Here is a 17,738-nt window from a genome sequence, read left to right as displayed (position 1 = left end):
ATACAGGAAGAATTGTGTCAGCTGAATCTAATTTCTTTATGTGACCCTTTGCAGAGAGTGTAGCTGGATAGTCTGATGGAAAAGAATAAAGCTTTTGTGTTTGAGGCTTCACTTCTGATTTGGATCCCCTGGCATATTCCGCTTGAAAATTATTGTTGATGGAAATGCCATAAAAAGAACTGCCTCTGAGGCAGATTTTATTGCTTCAATATAAGATTCTAAATATAGGAATATAGAGTTACTCTGGAGCAGCTTTTTTCCTTTTAAAAATCTAGGCACGTGGTAGTAGATTGAAAGTCCAGATTAAACCTGTATTAGGTGGGGTTTTTCCTCCCTTGAGAATGTTTGGTCAAGGTGTTACTTAAAAATCATTATGGAAAATTTCAGAGTACAGTAGAGAGAAAGTATAATGAATAATAACCCCTGTGTACTCATCATTTAATAGTTATCAATATTTTGCTAACTCAAAGTGTTATTTATTTATTATTTTGAGATAGGATCTCGCTGTGTCACCCAGGCTGGAGTTCAGTGGTGTGATCTTAGCTCACTGTAGCCTCCACCTGCTAGGCTCAATGATCCTCCCGCTTCAGCCTTCCAAGTAGTTGAGATGACCGGCCTGTGCCACCATGCTCATGCTTGCTTTATGTAGAGGCAGGGTCTCATGATGTTGCCTGGACTAGTCTCAAACTCCTGAGCTCAAGCAAGAAGTGCTGGAATTACATGAGTAAGCCACTGTGCATGGCCTAGGTGTTATTTTAAAGTGGGTTTTTACCTGTTTAAGTTCTGAAATTTATGTATTTGTTGTATTTAACAACAGCAATAGAAATAAAGCAGTCACTCACATTTTCAACCTGTCACCAAATAGTTGACTGGTGTCACTCCAGATTGTCAACTGTTTAGGTTTCCATAGATCCTTTCAGCCTGGCACGTGCAACTTTTATATATTTTTTATTATAATGTAAACAAATATTTTTATTCTGTCTGACATTTGGCAGAGCACTTGTTTCCAAGTTGTTGCCTTGTTTTCATAGTTACCATGCTTTTTGTTGTTTTGTTTTATTATTAAAAAAATTATATTTTCTCTTCTTTTTTTTTTTTTGTTTTTGTTTTTTGAGACAGGGTCTCCCTCTGTCACCCAGGCTGGATGGCAGTGGCACAGTCTCGGCTCACTGCAACCTCTGCCTCCCAGGCTTAAGTGATCCCCCATGCTCAAGGGAACCCCCATCTCATCCTCCTGAGTATCTGGGACTACAGATACCCACCACCACGCCCAGCTAATTTTTTATCCTTTTGTTAGAGACAGAGTTTCACCAAGTTGTCCAGGCTGGTCTCGAGTTCCTGAGCTCAAGCGATCCACCTGCCTTGGCCTTGCAAAGTGCTGGGATTATAAGTGTAAGCCATCATGCCTGGCCACTTTTTCTTTTTAAAATAATTTTTTTTTTTTTTTAAATAAATTCCCAGGAATGGCAGTACTGGGTTAAAGTCTGTGAACACTCTTGGGTTTTGAAATGCTTCATCAATCTGGAAGAGCAAAATGACAAACCTATTTTTATTTTGCATTAAATGTTTATCCCCATGTTTGTGTCAGTAAGCACTATATATTTAGAAATATGTTTAGGCTAAGCTACTGATAGGACTGATAAAAATGTTCGGGCCAAGCATCTACTGTTTCTCCTGCATGCCAAGGACAGAGGTGCTGAGGGTCAGTGTGATTGGAGTAGGAGGCCTGTCCCCATCCATGTCGTCCCTGATGAGACAGTTGGGACCTCAAATGCCTTGTTTGTTTTCACAGGCAACGTCGTGAACATTCAGACGGGCCATTGGGTTGGAAAGCAAAGTGGCCTGGGTGCCGGGCTGGACTCCTTCTTTGAATACCTCTTGAAATCTTACATTCTCTTTGGAGAAAAAGAAGACCTAGAAATGTTTAATGCTGCATATCAGAGTATTCAGAACTACTTAAGAAGAGGGTATGTCTCCCTAACGTCTTCTCTGTTGCCTTGTAAAGCAAACAGAATGCATTCTGAAGTGTTTGTATTTTTTTAATATACAATCACAGGGTCTGTTTATCTCTACCCTCACCTTACCACCTCTCCTAGTTTGTTAGTCATCTGGGGGCAAAGAGCTGTGTTAGCTTTCAAACTCTTGAGCTCAAGCAGTAAGTGCTGGAATCTGTCACTGTTTAGCATAGCACTGAACCTCATGGCTTAAAATAACAAGCATCTCATGAAGTTTCTTTGGGACAGTAATCCAGCGGCAGCTGAGCCCATCCCTCTGGCCCAGGATCTGTTCTGAGGTTGTTGTCAAGCTGTTGGCCAGGGCCACAGCCATGCCACAGCTTGAATGGGGCTGGGAGATCCCCTTCCAGGCTTACTTGTATAGTGACTGGCTGGCTTCAGTTCCTCATTGGCTGTTGGCTGAAGGGCTCAGTTCTTTGCTAAGGGGCCTCTTTGTAGGTAGCTCATGGCCACTGGCTTCCCCCAGAGTGAGTGATCTGAGACAAAGAGAGAGGCCAAAATGGCAGCCCACAGTGCTTTCATGACTCATCTGGGAATGATATACCAATACTTCTGCCAGATCATTAGTCACCCAGACCAACCCTGATATAGTGTGGCAGGGGGCTACGCAAGGATGTGACTTGCAGGAATAGAGGTTATCAGGGGCCATCTGGAGACTGGCTACTACTGTAGGAGCTGACACATCCTAGTATTTAACTGTGGCTTTAATTGCAGATAGATCTACAATGCAAGACTGTTATTTATAGGACAATGTTTTGGTTTTATTACTTTCCAAAGAATTGTTAGAATTGGTCTTTATACTTGATGATAGGACAGTTAACCACATTTTTTTTTTCGCCAAGTTTGTTTAAAATAATGTTATTCACCATTTTCTGTTGTGCATACAGGATGATCGGAGAGAGAGAGTCATTTGAAGCTACAGTGGCTTCTACTCTAGTGTTACTCTCTCTTCCCCAGATCTTTTTTTTTTTTTTTTTTTTTTTTTGAGATGGAGTCTTGCTCTGTCACCCAGGCTGGAGTACAGTGGTGCGATCTCGGCTCACTGCAGCTTCTGCCTCCCAGGTTCAAGCGATTCTCCTGCCTCAGCCTCCTGACTAGCTGGGGTTACAGGCACGTGCCACCACACCTGGCTAATTTTTGTATTTTTAGTAGAGATGGGGTTTCACCGTGTTGGTCAGGCTAATCTTGAACTCCTGACCTCATGATCTGTCCACCTTGGCCTCCCAAAGTGTTGGGATTACAGGCGTGAGCCACCACGACTGGCCCCAGATCTTTCTTTGTATGTATTTCTGTGTTAAGTGGCCAGTTTCAGTACAAGTTATAGCTACCGAGCTTCCTGCTTGGTGGGATTTTCTTGGGCCCTTTTCTGCATTGCTGATGTAGGAACCACTTGTGTGTGCTGTGTTTAAGGGACCTTTTGGGTAGAATTTATTTTTGCTTTTCAAAGCCAGAAACTAAATTGAGCAGTAATCCCCAGGGGTCTTGCTCTGATGCATTTCTCCAGGCCCATGCTGTAGGACATTACTAAAGAAGAGACTATGTACCAGAAGAACCAAGCTTTTCTGCTCAGGTGAAATCCAGCATAGGCCCACACTATATACTGAATTCTCTGATGTGGCAGGGTTCTTAAACCCAAAGCTCAAAGTGCTTTCTGCAGAATACTGTGAAATCCTGACATATTACAGTGCCTGCATTAGGAACTTTGATCCTGTGGTAAATATTATCTTCTGCTAGAGTCTAGTGTTGATAGTTAAAGGCAGTCTGTCTCCAAAGGTTTAAGGAATGAGTTAGGAGAAAAAGTTAATCTTGATTTCATCTAAATGAAACTACCAGTGGCTGCCAGAGAGCTAGAGATCCATCAGTGAGCTTTCTTTTCACCAGTGAATGTGCTGCTTCGGTTTGCAGGCGGGAAGCCTGCAATGAAGGAGAAGGAGACCCCCCACTCTATGTCAACGTGAATATGTTCAGTGGGCAGCTGATGAACACCTGGATTGACTCTCTGCAGGCCTTTTTCCCTGGACTGCAGGTATTTTGCAATCAGATTTCCTAAGAATAACCAATCACTAGAAAGAGTTTCTCCCTCCCCTTCTTTCTTTTTTAATACCCAGAGCATTCTCTGTTTCCTTTGGATTTGGGAAGTCACTGACACTATCTGTTTTCATCTTTCTGTTTGTGAAATTAGTCTCCAGAATATTGAATAGAGCCATTCTACACTAGTGCAAAACCATGCTTGAGAAGTGACTGTGTGTGATTTTTGTTTTTGTTTGTTTTGAGACAGTCTTGCTCTGTTGCTCAAACTGGAGTGCAGTGACGTGATCTTGGCTCATTGCAACCTTTGCCTCCTGTGTTCAAGCAATTCTCCTGCCCCAGCCTCCAGAGTAGCTGGGATTACAGGTGCTCGCCACCACGCCTGGCTAATTTTTTGTACTTTTGGTAGAGATGGAGTTTCACTATGTTGTCCAGGCTGGTCTCAGACTCCTGGCTTTAGGTGATCTGCCTGCCTCGGCCTCCTGAAGTGCTGGATTTAAAGCCATGAGACACTGCTCCTGGCTGTGTGTGATTTTTGTATAATCCACTGCTCAGTTGTTTATTCCTTGTTTGTTAGTACATGTAACTTCTTCTTCTGTGCAGTTCACATCGATTTGGCATTACTGGCCAGATAGGGTATTTACTTGTCTGGGTTGTCGCTTTTGGGTTGGTTTTGTCTTCAACTATATGTATAGGTCAAGTAAGAACTTGAGGTAGAGGAGAGCCCAGGCAGGCCCTTTGTGCCTTGTCTTGTCACTCTAGCAACTGTATCTCAGCCTGATGACCTGTGTCCTCTCCTTAGGTGCTCATAGGAGATGTGGAAGATGCCATCTGCCTTCATGCCTTCTACTATGCCATATGGAAACGATATGGTGCCCTCCCTGAGAGGTATAACTGGCAGCTGCAGGCCCCTGACGTTCTCTTCTACCCACTGAGACCAGAGTTAGTGGAATCCACATATCTCCTCTACCAGGTACTAGAGTTGTTTCTTTATCTTTTCTTTCACTGCCTCCCTTGACCCCAGCAGTTGGTTCTTAATGAACATTTGCTAAGTGATTTAGAGTTACATTGTTTTAGAGTGACTCCGATCGAGTTACCCCCATCTGTATTCTTGTTAGTGTTCAGTGTCATTCATGACTTCACAGGACAGAGAAGGTATTGTTTTTAACCTCATATTCTACAAAGCTGAAACATGTTTTTACCATAGGATTTGTGGCTCATATCTTTAAATATTCATGAGGAAGATTTTGTACTAAGGTGTTTTCTAAACTTATTTGACCAAAACACCCGTTTTTGGGATGCAATTCTGCACCACTGTACTGTGGAACCCCAATCTGTGTAACAATTACTCAGACAAAAAGAAAATTCATTTTCTTTGTTGTAAAGGCAGTCATCTGGGATTCATCTGGATGCCTGTTTTTGTTTAATGTTATATATATATATATATATATATATATATATATATGTAGTGTTCATCCGTTGTGAAATTACTTCAGTAGCAGAGGGAATGTGACTTAAGCTGTTAAATGTCTTCCTCCTGACAGTTGAAGCCAGATATTTATACTTCTGTACATGCCATACATATATACACACTGAGAGTCCTCCATTCACATGCACAGCAGCATAAGTGGTTAACTTACCAAGAAGCTGGCCTTAGTGAAATTTGGTGGGCCTGTAACAGACAACCACTGTGGGCCAGCTGTAGCAAGCAGAGCCTGAGTTTTAGAAACTCTGGTGGAGGAGCTAACACTAAGGTTTGGATTTATTTATTCAATGATATTTTATACCAAATCTTTGCCATTTGCTTCAGATAAAAAACAGGGAAAGAAATCCTATGAAACTGGTAATAGTCCTCATGCCTAAAGAGGGACCTTTAGTAAAACCATGAATTTTAGGTAACTTCTCAAAAAAGGGAAAAGATGATGGCCGCCTCTTTGGCCTCTCTGAGCCCGGTAGAGCAAGACTGTACATAGAGGATGGCTTCCCAGCTATTGGCTGATTTCTCCTCTTCAGCTTAGTCCTGTGGCCTGTGAGCTGACTCCTCTTTGTTTCTGTCACTAATTCTTTCCTAATTTCAGCTTCTGCTTCACATTGACAGAGATGTCTTGTACTCCACAGCTTTACCCTCCGAAGCCATACCTTGTGCACTTTTAATCCAGAGACCACTACCCTTGTTTTCTTTGTTGCTGCATGCTGGCACTAGGCATGAGTTAAAGATCCCCAACTTTTGAACTGTTAGTTGGATAAAGGCTCCTCTTCCCAGAGAAGTTTTTTCCCTAGTAAAACCATCTAAGAGTGTGTGGGAAGAGTAGGCAACTGAGGACTGATTTCTAGGGTGACTAGAGAGAAAAGGGTGGTGGCTTCCTTTCCCCTGTGAAAGTCTTGTTGTTCTCATCAGCCTTTCCTCATGGTGCCATAACTGGAATGGTGGCAAGGTCCTGTTTCCTGTGCCTGTGTCTTAAGTTTTTGGAGAGTTCTGAGGCAAGATAGAAATTTGATTTGTTCTCAGATATGGTACTGCCAGGGTGGGCATTGTTTTATTTCTAATCATGATGAGAACCAAAGTAGAGTATTGTTCTTCTACCGTGGAGCAGGTGGTCTTACCCTGGCTAAAATTAAACAAATCACAGGTATGCTTTGATGTGAACTGTCAGAATACCTTAGTCCTCTGACTTGTGACCCGCAAGATCAGATGACCTGGGCCCTGTTTCTTCCTTTGGCTGGCGACTCGTCTCGTCTGTGGGGAAGCCCCGCAGTCACCATGAAGCTTGTTGATGGCATGTCTTCCAAGCCCATGCTGGATCACATTCTCTCGTGTTCTCTCTAGGCAACCAAGAATCCCTTCTACCTCCATGTAGGAATGGATATTCTGCAGAGTCTGGAAAAGTACACAAAAGTCAAGTCAGTTTTCTAAGTTCCTTCCTTTTTCTGTCAGCCACTTTTGATTTATTTCAAATTGTTTTGGGGAAATATCCTAGTTTGCATTTTAATTTACAAACAGGTCATTAATGTTACATTTTTAGGGAAATGCTTACCTTTTGGTGTAGTAGAACCTTTCAATTATAGTGGGAACTGTCCTTTTTTTTCCGTGATGTTCTAGCACATTATGGGTATTCATTCTAACTTCTTTCTCCTAGTTATACAATAACACATACACTAACATGTTTAGGGAGTACAGAAAATATAAAGCGGTAGAATATTATCACTGTAATCTCCACATACAGAGAAAACTGTAGTCAGTATTGAAGTTTATATAGTTAAAATCTTTTAAATATATATATATATATATATATTTTTTTTTTTTTTTTTTTTTTTTTTTTTTGAGGAGGAGTTTCACTCTTGTTACCCAGGCTGGAGTGCAATGGCACGATCTCGGCTCACCGCAACCTCTGCCTCCTGGGTTCAGGCAATTCTCCTGCCTCAGCCTCCTGAGTAGCTGGGATTACAGGCACGTGCCACCATGCCCAGCTAATTTTTGTATTTTTAGTAGAGACAGGGTTTCACCATGTTGACCAGGATGGTCTTGATCTCTTGACCTCGTGATCCACCCGTCTTGGCCTCCCAAAGTGCTGTTAAATATATTTTTATATACGATGTGTGTATATATGTATATATAAGAAACATACTCTATATTTCAATTTTGTGACATGCTCTTTTTTATACACTATAATTTTTTTTAAAAAAATACTATCTTAGGATACTCAAATAGTAAGTAAATTCTACAAATATTAGGACTAGCAATTTGAATTAGTCCTTTTAAATTTGTTGCCAGTCACTTTTTTGGTGCCTTGTCATGCTTCTGGCCAACACCCTTCACTGTTTCCTGCCACCACCCCCACAGCCTGTAATTCACCTGATAATTTAGCAGCCAAAGCACTTGCTAAGTGAATTTGCAAACAACCCAGGTTATAAAAAAGGAGAGCTCTTCAGTGTAAACATAGTTTCATATGGTGCTGGATGACTAGTTGATTATTCTGTTAAGAGAATGTTTCTGCTTCTGAAGTGAATCAGCAGGTGGGAAGGAGAGGCAGAACTGACTGGACGATTGTTTTGTAGGTGTGGGTATGCCACGCTGCATCACGTCATCGACAAGTCCACAGAGGACCGGATGGAGAGCTTCTTTCTCAGTGAAACCTGTAAATACTTGTATCTGGTATGTGTGTTGCAAGATGAACCCAGGAGTATTTAGTACTGCTTCGAGCGAGCGTTCGCACAGTCTTCTATCTGACGGATCCTGGCCAGAGCTACGTGCTGCACGTTGTGTATTCCCGGGGATATAAATGCTGTCAGAACAAAAGGATATTACTGTCTTCTTTCATGGTTTCCAACCTGGTCGAAAAGCCATTTGTCAAGTAAACGAAGAATTGAGCTTATGAGTACAAACTGTGGGAAATGCTGGTAGTGAATGATACAGAACCAGTGTTAGTGCGGTGGTTGGAGAAGACGTCTCTGAGGAAGAGAGCTGTGTTCATAATGCCTTCTTACTTCTCTTGATGTTTGTGATCTTGGCCAAGACCCGCAACCTAGCCTTGTCTCTGTCCATACACGCATCCTCAGGCACATTGTGTGTGTGTGTGTGTCCGTGTGTCCTGAAAAAAACCTTTGGTATTACCTAATATTCATGTGTTCATTCTTTCCCTCACAAGACTACAGCCTACACAGAAGTCAGGTGACTTGCCTGAAGTATGGGGGTGGCTGTGGCAGAGCCGAAGTGTGAACCGTGGTCCTCACTCCCTGTGTGGTGCTCTTTCCACCTCACCGCTCAGCCTCATGGATATAGCCACTCTCGTGCCCCCTACCACTTTCCACATTATGGCTACATATAAACAGAGGGCAGGATTTCCTGGTTATAAGGTAGTGTGGCAACTGAGACTTCTACAGAGGGTCAGAGATAGAAGCAGCTGTGATAAATTTCATTTATCTAGTTCCGAGTTTCATAGGCCTGGGGCTACCTGAGTCCTTATCACCCTAGGGCCTTTGCTGAGATTACAGCCGTGTTGAGTCAGAATCTTTACAACAAGCGGCCTCAGAAATCTGTCGTTTTGACAAGTGCCTCCAGTGGTTTCGCATGAGCCAGGTATTGGAGCTGCTGGTCTGATCCATTAAGACGATACTCTTCTGTGTCTGGTGTCTTTTCACAGACGACTACAGAGGTGTGTCCACCAGCAGCTCATGTGGTCTGTCCAGTGGGAAGACAGCCGTCCTGCTGTCGTTTCCTGCACGTGCAGTGGTTCTTGCTGTCGGTGCAGGTCGCTCAGTTCTGCTGAATCAGGCTGGCCAGAGCCTAGTTGCATATTTCCATCCAGCAGCCAGTGGCGTCAGAAGGATGTTAATGAGGCAAGTTTTAGAGTAAAGGAAGGTGACCGTGTAGGACGTGTTACGTGAAAGAACACAGAGTCTAGGGAAATGCTGGGGTATGCCCCATTCTTCTCCTGTTACTGTGCAAACATTGACAAGCTGCACTGAATCTCATTTTTCCTTGTCTTGAAATAGTTTAGGTGACCAATAAAGTTGCTAAGAATTTCTAGGTGTTCATTCATTTAGCATTCACAGAACACTTGGCTTCTCCTGCACTGATGCTTCCCATACTGGGTTAGATGTTCTTTCTAGATGCTCTTGCGTTCCATGTCACATGCACTGTTGAGGGAAAGGACTGTGCCTTGTGCCACTGCATCTTCAGAGCACAGCCCATGTTATGCAAGAAATGAGCTGAATGTTGGCAGATGTGTTGGACTCTGTGCTAGGTATGGTGATGGATAAAACTTGCTTCCTCCCTGCCATCATTTACAGTTCAGGGTCTAGGTGTGTGTGATGTTGGGGGTAGTTCTAAAATTCCAGCAGGAGAACTCTTAAGTAGCACATAGGAATCATCCAGGGAGATCTTAGAGACTACCTGTGCTTGGGTCTTAGCCTTGGAATTTCTGAGTCTCTGCGTCTGGGCAGGATATGTGTAGGGAAGAGGTGGGTCTAGTTATGAATTTAGATGAAGCAGGTGATTCTGCCTTGCAGCCTGGGCTGGGCCCCACACTTGTCAGTCAATTCCTTTTCACCCAGTTATTACTGAGAAGCATGAGGCCCAAGCGGATTCTACCCGCTCAGTAGCTGGGACACTCCCCCATGATTCAGTTCCAAGTGTGCTACAGTAATTGGTTGTATCTTTTTCTCCCTTTTGCCTAGCTGTTTGATGAAGACAATCCGGTACACAAATCTGGAACCAGATACATGTTCACAACAGAGGGACACATTATATCCGTGGACGAACATCTTCGGGAATTGCCATGGAAGGAATTCTTCTCTGAAGAGGGAGGGCAGGACCAAGAGGGGAAGTCTGTGCACAGGCTGAAACCTCACGAGTTAAAAGTCATCAACTCCAGCTCCAACGTGAGTTGCTTCTTTGAGGGGGGAATTGTATATAGAGGAAGAGAATATACTATTAATTCCTTAGTTGTTCAAACTTCCTGACAGAAAATTGATGTGTATGCAGATTGGGAGGTTTGAAAACACCTCCTAAAGAAACCGTTTACATAGATATTGTCAGGGTGTAGAGAAATCACAGGAGCAGCAGTGGCATCATCACTGCTGGCTACAGGCACCAATGGAGAGAATGGCCGCAGCATCCTGGAAGTGGGAAGTCTTGTGGGAGGAGTGGCCACCTAGCAGGAGCCACTGCTCAGATCTGACTTTCGTGGCCTTGCCTGGAGGGAGCTAACAGAGTCAACATGTGATTCCTCCCTGCTCCCCCGACTGCCTTCTGGAGAATCTTCTTGGCTTCCCGGGGCAGAAGCTGGAGGCCGATGGAGACAGTTGATATGATCCGTCCGTGGATCTGGAGGGGCAAATGGAAGACATTCAGCAAAATCACCTACCAGCAGGAGAAGAGAAAAAAGAAGTCATAGTCAGGACGGTCCTAATGAAGATGCTCTTGGAAGTGCAGCAAACACCCAGAAGCATTTAAAGTAGGGTTTTACTCCATACCTAAATTGTCTTGAGAAGCAGCAGGAGAGATTTGGAAATGGAAGTCCTTGCATCCCTAGTGAAAGCATCAGGTAGTTGTGTTGATTTGAATCAGATAGGATGGTTTGGAAGTGAGGACAGGGAAATGTGGATCAGCTGAAATTTCAAATCTTGTTATCCTCAGGGCCTCAGCGGTCAGGTGTTCAGCTGCCTCCCCACAGACGGGTTGCCTTGGCGTTAGGGGCACCCTCTTGTCATAGACTATGCTTCAGTTCTTTTCCATTAACGCTCCAGTGAAGGTCTTCACCATCAGTCTGTGAAGTAAATCGATAGGCCAGAGTGTAGATAACCACCCTTGCCCCGATTTTCATCAGGCCATGGAGCACTGATTGAGTGGGCGAAGCATCATCAGGAGGAATGGGAAGGAGACTGAGAGAGAGAAGAGTTCATGACAGCCAGCTCTTAACAGAACACATACCAGGGTTAACCTATGCACCACTCTAAACGCTTGTGTGGGTGGACCTGTTTACTTTTCACAACAGCCCTGTGGGGGTGGGTACTTTTAACATCTCCATTTTACAGATGAATGAAGGGAGGCACAGAGAAGTTTGGGTCCCACGGTGGAGCCAGGATTTGGACCCAGGCAGTGTCTTCTCTTTTAGGAAGGAGACATCTCTGACCTGCCGCATTCACTAATAGATCTGATCCCAGGGATTCAGGCCCTCAGAAGGGCTCCCAGTTCTGGATAGGGGCATGGCCTAGTAAGGAGTCTACTTCCATCTTAGGCGTTGTCTGTAGTGCTGTTGAAACACAGAGGGGAGGGAGTAATCTCCAGAGAAAATCAAGGTGGGATTCCAAGGAGGTCACTTGCTGGAGATCCTTGAAGGATGAGGGGGTATCCCCAGAGAGGATGTTCAGGCAGAAGCAGTAGCACCTGCAAAAACACAGAGAGGTGGCCTAGCGGGCAGTCAGGACCAATGGAAGGGCCTGCCAGTCTTGATCTTTACAGGGATGAGGAGCAGGGCGTAGTGAGTTCAAGTACAGGGCATGAGGAAAATGCTTCTTTGGAGATGAAGTGGATAATGACTGTATTTAGACAACTGCTTCCAGGGGTATCACAGTTGATTAGTTCTCAAGACGTGCATCTCCTTTGAGGACACAAAGGAGGAGGGGGGGGCTTGAAAAAAAATAGTAGTCTTAGCTTTTAGAGTTTAGTTGTGAATGAGAAAAACATAGCTCAGAAAAACAGTATTTTCAAATAGCAGAAAAGTTTTTTGAAATTCTGGGTGGACTTAGGATTCCAGGGATGTGGCTTTCAGTCCTGGCCACTAAGCAGTTGCTGTGATGCCTTTCATCCTCCCTGGATCTGCCATTTCTTTATCTATAAAGTGAGGATATTAGGTTATGTAAGTGGTCCTCACTTGAGGTTGATTTTGCTCCTCAAGGGACATTGGAACAGTGTCTCCAAACACTGTCCTACAGTGTGCAGGCAGCTCCCGCAACAGTTAAAGGTCAGTAGTTCCCAGGCTGAGAAACCCTGGATTAAGTCATCCAGTCACATTTTCTGAGAGATCAACTTGTGAGTTTTTAATCGAGAATTTAATTTTCCCTTGTTTGTGTCTTTCTAGTGCAATCGTGTACCTGATGAGAGGAGGTACTCCCTGCCCTTAAAGAGCATCTACATGCGACAGATTGACCAGATGGTTGGCTTGATTTGATCTCTCTGTGAGGCCTCATCTTGAACCAGACCTTAACAACCGAACCCAGACCATACCAAAGTCCAGTCTGAAATGGAAGGGGATAGAAGTCTCGCTGTCCATGATGGTGTAGGAATTTCTGTGCAGCGCCTCACCACATCTGGTTAATTCTTGCACACTTCACTGTTTCTTTCCTGTTCAATAAAATGCCCTGTTAAGGATATAATTTGAAGTGAGAAGGTACATGGAAATTGGCCTCTTATGACATGCTGATGTTATAAGCACAATAGATGGGGCATCTTTGGATTGATGTTCACAGCTTTATACTTTAGAACTTAAGTCTCTTCACTTTGCTGGCACCTACTATACTGGAGTATTGCTACTTCTTTTAAAAAATTTTTATTACTTATATTTATTTTTTTGACACAGGGTCTTGATACTTTTTTGAGACAGGGTTACCTGGGTTCAAGTGATCCTTCTGCCTCAGCCTCTCGTGTAGCTGGGATTACAGGTATGCACCACTGTACCTGGCTAGCTGCTTCTTTGTTAGAGGATTGGAAGTGAAATTTCTGCAAAAGGACCTGCGGTTCACTTGGTATCCCTACTTAATTGCATTGAAAATGTCATCCTTTCTGTTACTGGATAACTGGGCCCTGCCCCTGATACCCAACCATGATTTTGGATCACATGGGGGGAAAAAGTCATCTGCTTTTTCATGTATGCCCCAAGTAAGCTTCACAGTGTTACAAATTATTTGCTTAAGAATAATGTTCTTAACCAGAATTCTTAACAGGTAGTCTCTTAAGTTATTATGTCATGGTCTAAGAGGTTAACTGACAGATCTTATTACTGGATGATATTCTGCATTTTGAATATGAACTTACCTGAGGAACTCCCATAGTTCCAGAACCAGGTGCCTTTTAGGGAGAGAACAAGACCTAAGATCATCTGAGCTTCCATCTTTCTTATGTTTCCTAAGCAAGGATTCTCAGTTTTGACCGTATTTGGGTTAGAGTTCTGTTTTGTTTTTGTTTCCTGTGTCTAGTGCCAATTAGCTAAATCAGGGAGAAAGAAATGATCACACGACTTTTTAGTATCCTTGAGCCATTTCTCTGTGTAATACAGGCTATAGATTAGTGCCTTATATGGGTTTTGGTTTTGGCCACTGGATGTTGCAGCTACTGCTCTTTTCAAGAGGCCTGTTTAGCCGCCTGGTGGGACTGTGATGAATGGGGGTTGGAAATTGCTTGGCCATTCTTTGCCTTCAACCTGTATAAGTAAGCATGTAAAAGGAGGAATTTGTGTTAAAATGCCTTCTTTCTTTTTTTGTTATTTTCTTAGCCAGAACATCTCTATTTGAACCCACACTGATACACACCTGCTACTCCTACACAGTGGAGTAGGGTTGACCCCTAGTCTAGCTTCCATGAAGCGTGATGGGTGGAAATGCATTCTAGTAGAAAGAGTAGGAAATCCATAAAACTTCCAGCCTCGCCTACCACGGTTCTCACCTGTCACTGTTCGCCCACCTTTAAGGGTTTCATGTACATCTTTTCAAAGCTAAAAATAAACACTGACTAAGCTTATGTTGCATTTTTAGTCAAAAGGGAGAAATCCTATTCCTTTGTGAAAATTTTAAGTGTTACGGTTTTAAAAATAGATAGGTAGTTCAGTTCTTTGAGATTTTTGAAAAGAGGATTTTCAGTAATGTATCATCTCTGTCTTTTAAACATTACACTAGTTGTTTTAAAATAGAAAAAATAAAATGCTTCTATTTTACCTTTTTCATTTCAGAAGCATTATTCTGTTTATTAAGTGTCCCATCTAGTGCATAGAAAACTTTGAGAATAGTATATATATTTTAAATGTTTTCATTGACTCACAAAATGTTAAATGCACATACACGCATACACATGAGCATACCTGTTCCTTTATCCCTGGGCAAACAGAGGTGGGACTGTTAGTGGCCCATTTGGGAAAATAGAGCACCTCAGAGAAGGAGGTGAGTTCTTCACGCCTGTGATTTCTCTTTCGGCGCTCCCCTCCTGCTCTGGCTTCCATGGTGGCAGTGGTGGGTAAGCACTCCAGTGTTCTCTTATTGAGGTGCTTTGCCTGTTATTTGAGCAAGCTCAGGCATTCCTTCCTCCTCATGCTCCTGGAATAGGGAACAGGGATCTCATGCCTGCAGTGCACAGAGTGCCGCAGGTGCCTCTCCGGGGCCACAGGCTGCCAGGAAATGTGTTTTATGTTAAGTCACAAACCCTCTTGAGTTCTGGGTACTGGAGTTCATACCAGTGGGTGAGACTGAGAGTGAATAAGTTAGTGCATATTAATCTTGGTTTTGAGCTTCCAGACCTACCCACTCCAAAGTTTGATGCTATGTAGTCAGTGGTTTGTGGGACTGGATGCCAGAAGGCTGTCTTGTGCCCATTGTAAAAAGAAGGTTCATTGAGCCAGCTTCAAAGGTTACTTGTTTTCTTTTTGAAAATCAGAATATCAACAACTGTGATATATCCTGCAGGGCTGTTGCAGTTTCTTCTTCTCTGTGTTCTGAAATACTGGGTAGAGAGTGGCTGAGGAGGAGATTGCCAGAGAAGTTGCCTTGCTCAGTGCTTCACCCCACGAATGCCTCGAATCTGAGTGGACTTCATCCTGAGCCTGGCCCGTTTTCCTGTTCCCACATGTAGCTAGTGTCTGGTGTTAGCTTTGCTCAATGTGATGGAAGCCTTTTGCAGAATTGTTGTAGAAAGCTGTCTTATAGTTGGCTTGATGACACGTGATTCTCTCACAACAAACTTAGAAATCATCACAAGGCAGGCTTAGCTATTCTAGTTGATGTGACTGAGGAATCCCTTCTGGAAGAATAAATGGCAAGGAAGGGTTTTCTGGTACTCCAGTTGCACTGGCCATTGTGAAAAACCAGCTTCTGTTTTCAAATCTTCCCTTATTTTTGTTATTTTTATTTTTTTTCCAGCGCTTGGGCCAGAACTTATTCATTGTAACTGAATCCTGAATCCCCAGGTTCTGATGATGTCCTGGGCTTTTCTTGTCTTAGATCATGGAGTGTCCATGTGATACTTAAATAATTATCTATGTATTTAAAGAAAAATATACCAGGATAGTGTCTGTGCACATGACTGTTGGAGGGAAGTCTAGGAAGTACCTGGTTTGGTAAGTGCTGTTGTGCAATCTGAGGGCCTTACTTCCTCCCCATCTCCCTTCTTCCCACCAAAGGAAAATATTCCTCTTAATGATTTCTTAGTTCAGTTTACTGAATGACTGTCACCTGTAATTTCTCTTTGGATTGTGTAGACTCAACATGAGACATTCCTTTGTGCTTTCTGGAGGGCTCCAGAGGCCTCTCTCTTTGATAATTTTTTTTCGTCTGTTGACAAAAGCAACAATCTTTTTTCAAATTTAGTGCTGGTGAAAAGTTGGGGCTGAGTGATTACCTTAGCCACAGGGTGACTGAGCAGGGACTTTAGAAGGAAATCCTGAGCTTTTCTGTCCATTCCCAGACATCCTCCTATTCTAGTGCCTCTTCCCTGCAGGGCAGGGACCCCTTGGGAAAATGAGGAGGTGGGGCGGGCTGGGCTGTGTGTCCCAGGTTTCACAGGGCTCAGGGTTATGCTCCCACTTGAATCTGGTAAAAATGTCAAGAACCTGTGGAACTCCCTGATTCTATACCCTCCCTTCTTTCTGCGAGGCAGAGGAATAATATTTTTAAAGGTTATTTTGTTTTAGTTTTAAATAGCAAAACACAAGCTGCATTTTTATTTATTATGCATAAGAAAGGCAAATCTTTTTACGAAGTGTAGAGTTGGAAACTCTGGGAAAACTTACTGAAATACACAAATGCTTCTCTCTCTGTAATGTGCAATATGCTTTGCAACTGTAGATTATATTTTATGTTTAATCTGTAAATAAGAAATGTATTTAAATTAAAAGGGAGCTTTTTGTAAAAGGACCAAATGTTCTTTTATAAATGTAATAAGGAATACCTTGCTCTTTAAAATTTATTAGGATTTTTATGAATAATTTTTATTAAAATATTCTTTTTTTGAGTTGTTACTTTGTTTCTCTTTTACATACTCATGTAGACACATTCAAGACAAGGGAGAAGAACTTCTAAAAGAACTGCCCATCTAGTTGAATAAAACCTGTTTGCTTTTTATAGCTAAGCCTGAGTAATGCCTCTCCCATGGAATTCCACTACATTTTTGTGTCACACTCTTCTAATAAATGTGTTTCACCTATGGGTCAGAACTCCTTTTCATGACCTTTGTCCCAGTCCTGGCCTTCCACTCTGCACTAGCCTCCTTTCTCTTGGCCACTGTCATTCTCTATTTTTATTGTCAATTAGCTGAGTGTATCTGGGGTCTGAAACCAGTTCTCTGTGTTATCATAAGCAGGGCACTTCATTTCTCCTCACCACTGAGAGCAGTGGCACTTTACAGTCTATGTGGGTGCAGTGGCCCATGGGAAGCATGTGGGTGGAAGGTTCTGGAGGGCTAGCCTCCCTCCCTGTCTTGCCACTGGGGTCGATAATGGGATCTTGAGGAAGAGAACTGCTCTTGCTCTGTGACATCTCAGTGTCCCAGCTTTGGTCACAGGCAATTCTGATGGGCCTTTTTTTTTTTTTTTTTTTTGAAACAGGAGTCTCTCATTCAGGCTGGAGTGCAGTGGCATGATCGCGGCTCACTGTAACCTCTGCCTCCCAAGTTCAAGTGATTCTCCTGCCCCAGCCTTCTGGAATAGCTGGGACTACACGTGCACACCACCATACCTGGCTAATTTTTGTATTTTTGGTAGAGATGGGGTTTTACCATGTTGGCCAGGCTGGTCTCAAACTCCTGACCTCAGGTGATCTGTCTGCCTTGGCCTCCTGAAGTGCTGGGGTTACAGGCATGAGCCACCATGCTTGATGGGCCTTTTTAAAGGCCACAAAGCATGACAGTGCAAAGGAGAGATTCGAGGCTGGAAACAACTTGCTCACATTGAGCTCTACCATTGTGAGGGGTGGTGGAGTTGTGTTTGTGAAGTC

The 17,738-nt window shown here is 43.2% G+C and overlaps 1 protein-coding gene across 2 annotated transcripts in view; it reads left to right on the top strand.

Moving 5' to 3' along the window:
* EDEM1 (ER degradation enhancing alpha-mannosidase like protein 1) overlaps positions 1-16,765 on the top strand; it is a 33,200-nt gene extending 16,435 nt beyond the window's left edge. The window contains exons 6-12 of one of the 2 annotated variants that reach the window (XM_003927168.4): positions 1,793-1,967; positions 3,921-4,041; positions 4,846-5,016; positions 6,871-6,944; positions 8,100-8,196; positions 10,221-10,424; positions 12,626-16,765. In XM_003927168.4, the coding sequence (XP_003927217.2) occupies positions 1,793-1,967; positions 3,921-4,041; positions 4,846-5,016; positions 6,871-6,944; positions 8,100-8,196; positions 10,221-10,424; positions 12,626-12,715 (932 nt within the window). In that variant the 3' untranslated portion in view covers positions 12,716-16,765. The remainder of the gene's footprint in view (positions 1-1,792; positions 1,968-3,920; positions 4,042-4,845; positions 5,017-6,870; positions 6,945-8,099; positions 8,197-10,220; positions 10,425-12,625) is intronic. The other variant, XM_039478881.2, reaches the window with a different exon arrangement.
* The last annotated feature ends 973 nt before the right edge of the window (positions 16,766-17,738 follow it).

This window comes from Saimiri boliviensis, chromosome 8, assembly GCF_048565385.1.
Source record: "Saimiri boliviensis isolate mSaiBol1 chromosome 8, mSaiBol1.pri, whole genome shotgun sequence".
NCBI lineage: Eukaryota > Metazoa > Chordata > Mammalia > Primates > Cebidae > Saimiri > Saimiri boliviensis.
This window is presented reverse-complemented; position numbering and strand designations above follow the sequence as displayed.